Raw genomic sequence first — 13,508 nt, 5'->3', positions numbered from 1 at the left:
GCCTGTGCAAACTCCAGCTTCCAACCCTCAAGCCAGAGGTGCGAGGGCAACAGCTCAGGAATGGCTCTGGACACCTTGGCTGTGTGTGTGGAATGGGACCTCGCTCCTTCCCACCTGCCCACCTAGCCTGTAGGTGGTAAAAGCAGTTGTTGTTTTCTCTAATTGTGGCAAAATACACGTAACGTACAATTTACGATCTTAACCATTTCAGAGTGAACACTTCAGGGGCATTAAGTCCGTTTGCTTTGTTGTGCAACCATCTCCACCATCCAGGAAACTTTTCTGCAGCGCGGAAAGTCGGTCCCCACTGAACACTTCCCCCCCCTCCCCCCCCCGCCTCAGCTCCTGGAAACCAGCAGTCTCCTTTCTGTCTCTCTGGATTTGACTACTCCAGGAACCTCACAGAAGTGGAATTACACAGTATTAGTGCTTCTGTGACTGCCTGGGTGCACTTAGCATAATGTCTTCAAAGGATCCGTCCGCTTTTAAGAAAAAAGCGTAACATGCCCTGGGCAGGGCGGGGCAAGGGACGCGGAGGAGCAGGGCAGCTCTGCTTCCTCTTGTCTCCCTGACCCTGTCAGTGGAGGCTTTGCTCCGCCACCGTTGCTTGCTGGCTGTCATTTCAGAAATGCTCGCCGAGTTTGTAGCAAGTGCAGGCTCTGAGCCGACGTGGGGGGAACGGCAGCGAACCGAGAGATGGGGCCTTGCCTGCCGCGCTCGGCCTGGTGAAGGTATTGCCATGACAGGGAGACAGGCAGGTCTGCAGCCTGAGGAAAGTGCCAGAAGGACAGCTGTGCAGATGCATCGTTGCGCCCGATGGGCGGCCCCTCGTTGAGTGGGCGGGAAGGCCTTTCTGAGGGGACTCAGATCCGATGAGAAGGGGCCTGAGAAACTGGGGGAGCAGGCTGGGCGGCGGGAGTAGCCACGAAAGGCTGAGAAAGCGCCTGGCCCATTTGGGGAGCTGAAAGGAGGTCTGGGGAGCCCTGGCAGGCCTGTCAGGACAGCGTCCAGGGGGCTGGATTTCTAGGTGTGTTTGGAACCCGCTGGGAGATTAATCAGAGAGTTTGCCGATCCCTGCCCCTCGAGGACAGAATGCAGGCTGCGCCTCTCATGGGCACTTTATTTTCTCAGCTTCCATTGCCAGGAAGAGGGAGCCCTGGAGGGAACCTGGGTCATCGGCAGATGGGGGCTTCCAGAGGGTCCTAGTGGTGGTATGAGTGTGGACAGGTTAGTTGCACACTGAGGGGAGACGAAATGCCAAATGTGACAACCCCTCAATCACTCTGTGGCACGTTGTCAGTGTAATGTCTATGTGTGTGTGTGTGCCTATGAGTGTGTATGTACATGTGTGTGCTAAGGATTGTGGGATATCTGTGAGTGTATGTGCATGTGTGCGTATATGCATGCATATAGAATATATGTGACTCTGTGTATGTGTGTGCAATTGTAGGGTATCCGTGAGTGTGTATATGTGCGTGTGCATGTGACTATGGGGCATCCATGAGTGAGTCTGTACATGGGATATTCATGGATGTGTGTGTGTGTAATTGTGAATTTTCCATGAGTGCATGTATATGTGTGTATAAGTCATTGTGGGGGATCTGTGAGCGTGCGCATGGGATAGCTATGAGTGTGCGTATGTAACTGGGAGTTATCCATGAGTGTGTGTGTATATGTGTGCATGGGATTGTGGGGTATCTGTGAGTGAGCGTGAGTGTGCGTGAGTGTGACCGGGGGTTCTGTGAAGTGCGTGTGTGTGTGTCTGTGTTCGGAGGTGGGTGTGGGAAGTAGGAGGAGCTCTGTGTACCATGTTGCATTCACAAGCACCCCGAGGTGCAGCCACACCACAATGCCTGAGACACAGTCAGTGGGTGATGGGTGGGAGGGTTCCTAAGTTCTCTGGAAGAAAGAAGGTACAAAGGGATGATTATCTGGACCCTTCAGAGGATGGATAGGACACACGTGGTCTGGCCTCTCCAAGTGGTTGAGGGAGGGCTTGCTGGCCCTTCTGTCTGAGATGGCCGTTTTGGAGCTCCTGTGTGGCTCTGGCAAACATTGTTTGATTGGCCTGCATGGTGCTTTAAACATCGAGACATTATATATATATATATATATTTTTTAAATGTACGTTTCAGTTTTCATTATAAAACTAGGTTGAGGGCGCCTGGGTTGCCCAGTAGGTTAAGCATCCAACTCTTGGTTTCCGCTCAGGTCACGATCTCACAGCTTGTGAGTTCGAGCCTCACATCAGGCTCTGCGCTGACAGCTTGGAGCCTGCTTGGGATTCTCTCTCTCCCCCTCTCTCTGCCCCTCCCTCACTCGTGCTCTCTCTGTCTCTCGAAATAAATAAATACTCTTTAAAAAAAAAAAAAAACTAGCCTGGATCTGAGGAGGACTACCCCTTTCCAACAAGGCTTGGGTTCTTGGGATGACACAGTCCCCACCACACCTGACTGCCTCGCACTTGGCCTGGGCTGCACTCTCTTGCAGGGTGAACTCAACAGCACTGGGTCCCGGAGCTGGAGGCTCCTGTCCAGGCCCTGCTGCTCCCAGTCAGAGGAGCCCTGCTCACCACAGTTGGGTCTACTGGATCTCAGCTGTTCTTTTCCAGTACATCTACATTTACTGTGAGTTTGGTGCCCACACTGATAGGAGGCCTCAGTCTCCCCAAAGTATTCTGTGTGTGCTCTTTGAACCACAGATGCACCTTGAGGTGGGGAGAAAAACCCCTCTCTGGCCTTGGGAACCTATCCACCCAGTGCCATTCTACTGGAGTTTCAGGGGGTCTGTCTGGTTGATCTCTCCCCAGGCTCTGAGGTGCGTGCTTGGATTCCTGCCCTGCCCTGCCCTGAATCCATCAGGCTGCAATCCTATCTTTTAGGGGTCTGGTTCTTTGAGTCTCAAAGACTCAGGCTCTTTGAGGGCATGTTTTATTTATTTTTTATTTTTTTATTTTGAGAGCACGAGTAGGGAAGGGGCAGAGAGAGGGGGAGAGAGAGAATCGCAAACAGGCTCCACGCTGTCAGCACAGACTGATGCAGGGCTCCGTCTCTCCGACCGTGAGATCATGACCTGAGCCGAGATCAAGAGTCAGACACTTAACTGACTGAGCCACCCAGGCTTTTTTTTTTTTTTTTTTTTTAATTTTTTTTTTTCAACGTTTATTTATTTTTGGGACAGAGAGAGACAGAGCATGAACGGGGGAAGGGCAGAGAGAGAGGGAGACACAGAATCGGAAATAGGCTCCAGGCTCTGAGCCATTAGCCCAGAGCCTGACGCGGGGCTCGAACTCCTGGACCGCGAGATCATGACCTGGCTGAAGTCGGACGCTCAACCGACTGCGCCACCCAGGTGCCCCACTGAGGGTGTGTTTTAATTCCTATTCGAGATGACCTATAGCCCAGCGGCCTGGTTCCAAGCAGGTTCTTGACTGATGCCGTTGGAATGGACTTGCAGGTGACACCGGCCAGTTCACTGTCCTCACCAGGAGGGAGCCAAGGTCCATAGATGGATTTATGGTCACTTGGTGCACCACTGCCAGAACCCTTGATTCTCACTCCTTAGTCCCGAGTCTGCTGGGAACCCCAACCCAAAGGGGCCCAACCATGGGGGACCCCTCCTCCCTTTGGAGAAATAGCAACATTGGCCTCAGCCCAATTATTGCAGGACTCGGGGTCAGGGTGACCTCTGTTGCTAAGGTGGGGCAAATCTCTAAGCAGCCAACCACAGAACTCCCGCTGCCTTTCATGCAGCCACTACCTGAAGTCACCTGGTTGCTGGCCTGTGACACCCTGCACGCAGAAAGCACTGCGTTCTGAAGTGTGCTTCCCCTGACTCTACTGTCCCTCCAGACGGGTATTATTAGTTTCCCTGTTTTGTTGGGTACCTCCAAACGGGAGCCTGTTTACGGCCCAGACTCCTAATAGAAGGCTGCAGTTTCCCTCCTTATAATCTATTCTCTGGTGGGTTTTATTTCCAAAGCACAGCAGTACAGAACCTGCCCCTTTGGGAGTTCGTTGGGCTTTTTTTTTTTTCCCCCTACAACAATCTTTTCTCTCCATTTTCACTCAAAGAAAGATGTTTTCCCACCTCATGGAACCGGCGGTTGGCCAGGCCACCCGCTGGGCTCTTTTGTGTTCTGGGTGCTGCAGGGCACTGGCGAGAGGGGCATTAGAGAGGGCCCCTTGCCTCCCCGCCTGGGCTCGGGAAACCCAACGGTCACACCTCCAACAAAAGCTTTCAGGTGACATTTAGGGCCCTGAATCTGTTCCTGTTCTTGGCTCTGAAAGAAAGTGGTAAATCCCCCTGCCAAAGCCAACCGTGCTGCTCCCTGGAAGCTGGAATCTCCCTGCAGGCCAGGAGTTCCGGATGGATTGAGGCTCTCACCCGAGAGACAGACTTCCCCGGCTAAGCGGGTGCGACGCTCACTTCCTGCTGCTCTAGAGTGGCAGACGACAGCCTGTCTCGCTGTCTGGGAGACGGGACTGGGAAAGCCTTGCACACGTCCCCGAGCATGGGGCGGGGGGGGTGGGGGTGGGGGCTTGCTTTTGCCTCAGAGGATGTTGCAGGGCTTTGTCCCAGGCCAGTGGGTCCCTAGCCTCACCCCGGACCCTGATGCCAAGGAGGGGTATCACTTCATACGGCAAACCTTGATCTGCTGTCTGTGTAAATGGTGGCTCGCTGGGTGGGGGCCACGGGGTGGACGCGGGGTGCATGCACGTCACAGCCTGGGCCCCCCGGGGAAGCGGCTGCATCACCGGGCAGGCATTTAGAGGGAACCTTGGCCATCACTCACTCCTAATTTTAATGACGTGCATTAGCTAAATTGTGTTCTGAGTATTCATTCAGTGCTGTTTATGGCGTGCTCTCGAGTGCGCTTACCGTTTGTCAGAAGTGCAAACTAGCGAACATACGAGCCTTTAAGACAGGCCATCTGTTCGTCTTAGACCTTTGGACGATTGTCAAACGCTTCTAAAAATAAGTGCTCACTAGCAGAGCGGGGCTGCCCAGGTGATACACAGCAGAGAGGGAAGCAGGGCTGTCTGTGTCTGTACCCTCACCAAAGGGAGAAGTATAACTTGAGTGTTGGGGGTAGGGAGGAGGTGGAACCCAGGAAGGGAGCAGAGGGAGGTGGGGGGCATGAAGGCCCTGCTGGTACCCCTTTTTGGCTGGAGGTATGAGCTTTTCCCTGTTCCGTCCCTTTCATGTAACTCCACAGCTCAAATACCTTCGATGGCTCCCCGTGGCCCAGATTTAAGGGCGAACTGCCTCGTCTCGCATCACGGAGCCTCATCAATAAGGCCCCCACCTTCCTTTCCAGGCTTGTCTCCGTGGCACATACCCTGTGCTTCTGCCAAGCTGAATTATTCATTGTTCCCTCAGCATATGCTGTGCTTTCCACATTTCACAAGCAGAACGGTGCCGTGGGTAAGAGTGTGCTCTGCACACAGACTGCATGGGTGCGGATCTGGCTCGGCTGTCACCAGCTGCAGGATCTCCATGCTCTCTGTGGTCGTGCCTCAGTTTTCTCATCTGTAAAATAGGGATAACAATCATATTTAACTCCCAGGGTTGTGAGGTTTAAATGAGTTAGTATAATCAAGGGTTGAGAATAGTGCCTGGCACACAGTGAGCACATGATAAATGTTAGCTGTGATCATTATCAGTTTTATTGGCACCTCTGTACCATTCTCCGGGGGGATCATTCTCCTTGGAAAACTGTGCTCATGCACCCACACACGTACACACACACACAGTGCAAACCCTAACCAGGCCATCCTCAAATGGGCAGCTGGAAGGCTGGCTTCTTCCTTAAGCACCTGCCTCTCAGAAGTCCTCTTTCCCTAGTCCCTTTTTGCAAAATCTCGTCCCCTCCTTTGGCCGTGAGCTTGTAAATGGCCAAAATGTACCTTATTCTCTCTCTGTCTTATGCCTACTGCACTGCACAGGGCCAGGTTCCATGTTTGTTCAATGAACAAACATCAGAATCTCACTTAGCTGAAACATGGCTTCAATGTTAACCTGAAGTGTCTACCTTTTCCCCTGGAAGCAGAGGGAATATCTTCCCATGGTTAAGGCAGATTTTTGGACCAGGCCTGTGAGAGCCACCGTGGCTGCAGCCTGCCAGGGAGTAGCCTAGCGGGTGGGCAGTGGGGAGAAAGGCCATCCACCACAGCCTCTTTCCCAACCTAGAGCCAGAGAGAGGTGATGTGGGGTCAAGGTGAAGCCAGGTGGGTTCTGTAGGTGAGGGCAGGTAAGACGTTCTAGGTGTTAGGGGGATAAGTGTTCCTGCACCCTTAATTTGCCACAGGGATGTGAGGGCCAAAGTCCTGGGACCAGTCCTTCTCTGGTGGCCCTTAAGAGTGAGGGTGTGTGAGTCTGGCTCCCCCGCCCCCACGGATCTGTGAGCTCCTCAAGAGAGAGGGCCCAGCCTTCAACTCCGTGTGCCAGTGCCTGGCTGGGGGCCTGACACACAGGGAGTCCGTGAACAGCTGTGGAAGAAATGAGTAAATGAGTGGCTGAATGAGTGGATGAGTGCATACCTCTCTCCCCCACAGAGTCTCCCTGAGCCTCCCCTCCTCACCAGATACCTCACTCTGCCCCCGGGGGGAGGGGGGCAGGAGGGAGAGCAGTGAATTGTGGGACTGAGGCTATACCCAGGGGGTTATGGGGAGGAGACAGTACCTTTAGCAGACTTCTGCTGCTCCAGAGACAGGAGCCTCCAACACTCTGACATCTCTGGAGCACTCCTCAGATCCTGCCAGCCCTTGGAGGAGGAGCTGGGAGAGGCATGGTTGTTCGGATCATCAAACTCCGTGTGGCCCACACTGCAAGCCCTGAACCCTTTGGTGCCAAGGGGGTCCAAGGATCCAAGGAGGGAACAGACAGCCCTTCTCTCACAGAGATCCTTGTCTGCTCAGGAAGACTCTCCTGGACACCATTTATGGAGCACTTTCTCTTGGCCAAGCCTGGGAGCTGTGCGTGCACGTTAATTTCCGGAGTCCTCAGGGCCGCTTGGGAAGATGGTTCTGTTATTACTGCCCCTCCCCCTAGTCCAGAGGTCAAGGACCTTGCTCAAGGCCACATGGCTATCAAGTGGCAGAGTCAGAATTCAAACCCAGGACTCAGCCTGTCTCAGCCCACTAAGGCTACTTGCGATCCCCCGGGCAGTGGTGACTGAGAACAGGGCACTTGCTAAGGGCCAGGTGAGGTGCTAGGACTTTAGGTTTTGTCCTCAAAGTAGCTGGAGCACAGGAATTGCAGCTAATAACGCAGTCCAAGAGGGACATGCAGTGCAGAGAACTCCTCTCCAGCCTGTGTCTGTGCATCTTGGGGTGCGCGGAGAAGTCCCTTGTTACTTCACAGACACTACTGTCCAGGCCAGCAGGTAGCCAGTGCCTCTGGTCTCCCCCACTTGACACTGTTGGGGGTGGGTGCCATAAGGAGACCAATAAGGGTCCCAGAGAAAGGGACAGAAAGCAGAGCTAAGACCTTGAGAAGGAACCCCTGTTGCAGATTAGGGAGGGGCACACTGTGTCCATGTGTGTGTGTGATTGTTGAGGTGCACAGTGTGTGTTGGGCCAGGGATGCCTCCTGGTTTTGGGGAGACCAGAAGGGGCCCATGACAGAACCTTTGACTGGACCACTTAGGTGTGTGTCAGTGCTTTAGGGAGGAAGGTCCAGCAACAGGCTCTGTGCTCCTAGCACTCTCCTCTGTGCTCAGCACACACCCTGGCTTGGGCTCTAGGTTGGGATCATTTGGCTGCTGAATCCTAGCAACAAGCAAGGTGACTATCACCCGGCAGATTCAATGAAGGCTTGTTGAATGAATGAATGAATGAATGAATGGCCATACAAATGAAGGCAAGGGTGTAACAAAAGGTTCCTTGGCCCCAAGCGCTCTGTTGACAACTTGCGCAGATAGAGGTCTCAGCAGGACCCCAGACACGACACCTATAGCACCCACCGGCCTGCCACACCCTCACCCATCAGGAACTTATGTGCCCGGGGCAGGTGACCCAGTGCGCCAGGCATAGGCACCCAAAACAGGTCCTAGCAGAAATCTCTATCCTTGAGAGCCGTGTGCACTCTGCAGAGTGAATGCATCTCAGCTGCAAACCAGTGCCCCTGTCCCCTCCCTCCCTTCCCCCCACCCCCATTTTATTTTTTTCACCTGCTTCTCGGCCCACACCTGCGTCTCCCTGGCAGGCAGAAAGGCCCTTGTGGATGCCAGGCCTCCCCTCTGGGTGCCTTCCAGTCCTTCCTGGCTCCCACCCCCACCCCACCCCCGGCCTTTATGGTGCTGGGAAGTGTTTATCTGCAGGGTTGGTAGTATCTTTAAAAAACGATTTTCTTCCTTCTCTGAAGGGGCTAAATATAGCACAGGCATAAATAGAGAAATAGACATTAAGCCAAATGCCCTTGTGAGAGCCATGCCGGGTGGAAGGGGCTCTTTAAGACGGCTTGATGAAGCCCCCGCCCCTCGAACCACAGCAGCTAGCCGCGGGGAAGGAGCCGAGGCTTTTAGGTATTCACCTGTGCCGATCGGCCGTGGCTCTGCCAGGAGCCGCTCAGCGCACAGGTGTGTTGGGTGATTGGTGAGTCCTGGTGACGGGTCCCCGCCACCCCATCTGCCCTTCCAGAGACTGTGCCCTCAGGCTGTGGAGGAGCCCATGCCCTCCCCAGCCAAACACCTGGCCTCCTCAGCACCCCCCAGCACACACACCCTTGTTGGGTGGCATGGACCGTTCTCCCTCGCTGAGCCACCATCTGCACCATTCATCCCGCACAAACGTTTGGGTGTCTGTGTTCTTGAGCATCCCCACCCCCCCAGCAAGCCCCTTGAGAGGGGTGGGCCCAGCTGGAGTTTTCCCCTACCCTGCTCTGTGCCTGACCCAGAGCAGAGTATCCAGCAGGTACTTAATAACGCAGTGCCTCATGAATTCTGGTGCCCGGTCCCCTTGGGGCATCAAGTTTCGACATTTCCATCTGCTATGACATCCTGGGCTTTTGTTCTTGTAGAACTTTAAGGAAGGAAGTTTTACCCTTCGGTCTCAGAACTCTCTCTGAGGAAGTTCTTTCTTGAGTCTCACTCAAGAACTGCCTGCTACTGCTCCTTAAGAGAAAAGGCCCACTGTGGTTTTCGTCTGACAGGTGGCATTTATTCTCTTATTTTCCTGACCAGTGGTCCTAAGCATAGGCTCCTGCCTCCTGGATTTCTGTGCCAGCAGCCTGTGGATGAGCCAGTGTGGACCATGTGTATTATACTGGCCCTGTTCTTGGCCCTGTGCTTGCCTCCTGACAAGAGGCTGTTTCATTATCCAGAGATCCCTGGACACCCCCCTTTCCCCCATGGTAGTGGTGGGTGGTCCTTGAGGATTTTGTAGAGATCAAATATCATGTCTGGTTTTCTGTTGCTTATGGAACAGAGTCTACATTCAGGGACATTCAGGGCCTAAATCCCTCCCGGTCCTCCATGTACCTCTGTGCTGGGATCATCCCTCTGGTGCCTGCATTTGCCAGGCTTATTCCAGCCTCCACACCTTTGTGTTGTGTTGTGCTGTGTCTTCCACTCAGAGCGCCCTCTCCCCTTTCCATGTTTCAACATCCGTACACTTAGCCGTTTATTTATCCTTCCATTGATTCATTCAAAAATATTTACTTAGTGTCTACTTGGTGCCAGGAACCATAATTTGAGGACAGAAAAAGAACTGTATATGTTTATCCTCCTAACCTCCCTCCTCCCCTCTCTCTTCCCCATCCCCCCCACAAATAAAGGACTGACCACACCCAGGTACCCTGGCCACGTGGCACTGTTAATTGACTGGCTGTTGGCAGGGTGGCAGAGTGAGACCCCCGATCGTTCCTGGGCAGCTGTGCCTGTCATGTCACCACTGGGCACTGCATGCCCAGCCCTGGGCCAAGCACTGTGGGGCTAGGAGAGGAGGTGATGCAGTTCAGCAGAGGAGGCTAGTCTTGCGCTTGGGAAGCACATAGATGTGTGGGAGGTGGGTCGGAAGGCCTGGGGGCGCTGCAGGGAGGGATGGCAAGTGACTAGGTGCCCGGAGGACCTCAAGCATGGTCTGGTTGGGAGGAAAGAGAGAGGAAGTGAGAAGTGAATCAGCAAAGGCTTGGAAGCCAGGAGGATGTTTTGCTGTAGGGTGGGTTTGGCTCCCTGCAGGACTGGCTGCCTGTCCGTGCACAAGTGCAGGGAGAGGTGCCTGGGCTGGAGGGTGGGCGTTCCCATGGAAACCGCCGCATCCCATCTGTGGCCTCAGACAACCTGCCTTGTGCCTCTGGGTCCGTGGCACCCCCACCGAGGTGCCAGGCCTCGCTGGCAGAGTCTGTCCTCATGCCTGGTGTGGAGTGTGGATGATCTGTGGACTGGGATGCCTGTAAGTTGTGGGGTGCTGGGAAGCCTGCCTTCCCACCCAAGGCCCTTGCTTTCTTGGATTCCAGTTGCCTGGATCAACCCCGCCTGATTCCTAGCTGGATGACCTTGAACCGGTAACTGAACCTCTCTGAGCCTCATATCCTCATCTTAACCACGTCCTACCTTGTAAGGCTATTGTGGGGATTGAAAGAAATGTACCTCTAACAGCACAGAGCACGTGTGCTTGCCAAGCACCAGCCATGTGGTCTGTACCCAGGAGCCCAAGGAAAGAGGACAGCAGTGGTTGGCGCTCTGTGCTGCGGGCATCAGCAGGCATCTGCTGCGAGTGGACAGGGCACTGCCCCTCCCTGGCGGTGAGCTTGCCGCAGGGGTTGGTGACATCACCACCAAGGCAGCAGCAGTGCCGACTGTGGGAAGGGGGCTGCCACGGGGGCCCCGGGCCAGGGAGCGGAGGTGGCTCCAGGCCCCCCGGCAAAGCTGTAGGCGTCCGACATTCTCTGGTGGCCCTCACAGCTCAGACCTGGAGCCCGGGAGAGAGACGCAGCGCCGCGTCTGACCTCTGGTGGTCATCTGCAGAGCTGCAGGCCGGCGGCTCCCTGCCCCAGAGGAGTCCCTGAGCCGGCTGGGGCGCCCAGCTGTTGGGGAGGCAGGGGCACCCCTGAGACCTTGCTCCTTATGACTGGAGGTCCAGTGCTGCCCCCAAGCAGGGGCTCCTCTGCCTCTGGTGGATATTGCTTCCTTTCTCCAGGTGGCATGAGGTTGGACACTACTTGAGGCTTTGATAAGATGGGTCTGGATTTAGAACAGGGACCATTGAAAAGAAAATCACACTTGGAGGCCAAATGCCACCCCCGGCCCCAGGCCAATGGCTCCTCTGAAAACAGATCAGTGCTGCTGGCCTGCTCCGTCTGGCATCAGGGAAGAAATGCCACGGGCTATGGTGAGAGGGAAGCGTTTGGCCAGAGGGTCCCACCTGGACCCTGGACGCCCAGGCGGTTTCGGGCAATCCGGGCAAACCGCACACTCTTCTGGCCGCAGCGCTGTCACGTGACCCGGCTGGCAGGCTGCCTCCTCCGGCGCCCTCCCGCTGGGTGACCCGTCCTCGGCCGCTCAGGCACCACTGCCGCCCACTGCCTCAGCACGTCTGTGCCACTCGGGTGTTTCTTGGCCGGAGAGCCGCACGGCACATCTGCTGTCTCCCTCCGCGAGGCTCGGAGCAGCTCCCCGGGAGGACCGACAGGGGGTTCTGGGGAAAGCCTGCAGGCAATCAGATAAGAGTGTGCTCCTCCTCATCAGAGCAAAAGGGAGACGGAGAGAGGTGAGCAAGGAAGGTTTTAATTCCTGCCAGTCTCCTCCTGGCATGTCCCCTCGCCCTCCCTATAGCCAGCCCCCGTGGTTAAGGCCTGAACGGTCTTTAAAAAAAACAATTTATAGAGAGCCCAGGTTGGCAGCAACAGGAGCTCATCCCCGAGCCCCAGAGCAACGTGGCGTCTTGGCAGCTGTGTCCCCCGAGCACTTTTTTCTTGTTGCATTTTGTTTTGTAATAATCGAGACGCTTTTCTGTGGCTCCCGGCGTAAATGCACTGAGTGGGAGGGGACGGGCCTGCTCTCCATTCTTCTGCCCTCATGCGTGTCTCCTTTCTTCGCCTTTGCAGAACCACACGATGAGCCAGCACGCACAGTGAGGGACCGCTCGACAGGACGCCTCTCCGCAGAAGGCTTGCCGGAGACGCCGTGGGGAGGGCCATTTGAACATTACATCCAATCAAAGTGTCATTTGCAACCCAGATGTAAAACTCTAATGATTTGGCCATGAGGCGCTGCTATTATAAGCAGCTGGAAATGAATATTAATGGCAGAGATTAAAAGTATTCCATGCTCAGTATTTTTTATTGTCCTGCTACAGCTAGTGTGCTTTTAGAGTTTCCGCCGAAGACTACATTTCTAGAGTTAGAGAAACCCGCTTTTTGAGGCTATTGTCCTTTGTTCCTTCATGTATTATATTGATAGTTTTTAAAAAAGGATTAGTGTGATTTTTTTTTCCTTTGCTTCTTTTTTTTCTTTCTTGTTTTTCTTTCCTCCCCCCCCCCCCCCCCTTCGGTTAACTACTTTTTAATTGCAATTCTAGGTAATTGTGCATCGTGATGTGATTGCTTGGCTATTGTCTGAATATTTCCTTTTAATTTTTTAATTAAAGACTAATGCTTTGATTGGATTTGCCAGTTCACCGGACAGTGATTAAAACTATGTAATGAATATAATCGGTTTCAGTGCAACTGGATGGTCTGCTTTTAAATGTGACTTAATCTGACTGCAGTAACTAGTACAGTTCAATAAAGGGAATCCATGCGATTAGCATCTGCTGCCTGGTTCTCTCCTCCCCAGCTTGGGGCTCTGGGGGGGGGCTGTCGTCACCCATAGGGTGTGTCCCTACGAGAGTCCCCTTGGGATCACATGTGCCTGTGGGGACCTGCGCACAATAGACCCAGCTTTCCTCAGGAAGGAGGACACATAGTAACCTGACACGTGCAGTCTGGATCAGGTGGCAGTGGTCATAGAAGTCAGAACAGAAGGGATCCTTAAAGATGAAATACTTTGGTCTTTTCATTTGTGGATGGGAGAAGCTCAGGCGTAAGTGGGCTTATCCATGATGGGCCCTTGTTTCTCCCCCTGGGGATGGCTCTCCCACATGCTGGATGCAGGTGGTCAAACGGTTAACCCTTACCTCCCCAGGACTTCAGGCAGGACTTGGATTCTAGTTGTGGCCACGGCATGAGGATGTGACAGGAGCTAGGGGTGACTCCCCAACCCCATGAGATAACAGGGCTGGGGGCTGCAGAGTGGAGCCGTGTGGGAGCAGCAGGTTCCCAATCACAGACATCAGTGAGATGTGGAAGCGCTGAGACCCGTGGCCGGGGCCAGGACTCTAGTGGGGCAAGCGAGGTGCCTACAGCACAAAATCTCAGGGCCGCACCCCCTGCACTTGCAAACCCCAAGAAGGGGTGTTTCCTGACACTCTACACCCTGGTTGCTTTGCTTTCCTCACCTCCCCCGGCCCTGCTGGCACCCCAGGGCCCACCCAGCAACCTCAGGCTCCCACACCTCCGTCATGCTG

At 54.4% G+C, this 13,508-nt stretch overlaps 1 protein-coding gene across 2 annotated transcripts in view; it reads left to right on the top strand.

Annotated features, from left to right (window-relative positions):
• Positions 1–12,751, top strand: part of ZNF423 (zinc finger protein 423) — a 333,481-nt gene extending 320,730 nt beyond the window's left edge. For both annotated transcript variants that reach the window (XM_003998016.5, XM_023245564.2), the window contains one exon: positions 12,049–12,751. In XM_003998016.5, the coding sequence (XP_003998065.2) occupies positions 12,049–12,078 (30 nt within the window). In that variant the 3' untranslated portion in view covers positions 12,079–12,751. The remainder of the gene's footprint in view (positions 1–12,048) is intronic.
• The last annotated feature ends 757 nt before the right edge of the window (positions 12,752–13,508 follow it).

Source organism: Felis catus, chromosome E2 (assembly GCF_018350175.1).
Source record: "Felis catus isolate Fca126 chromosome E2, F.catus_Fca126_mat1.0, whole genome shotgun sequence".
Lineage (NCBI taxonomy): Eukaryota > Metazoa > Chordata > Mammalia > Carnivora > Felidae > Felis > Felis catus.
The sequence above is the reverse complement of the archived record's forward strand: the minus strand, read 5'-3'. Positions and strand labels throughout refer to the sequence as shown.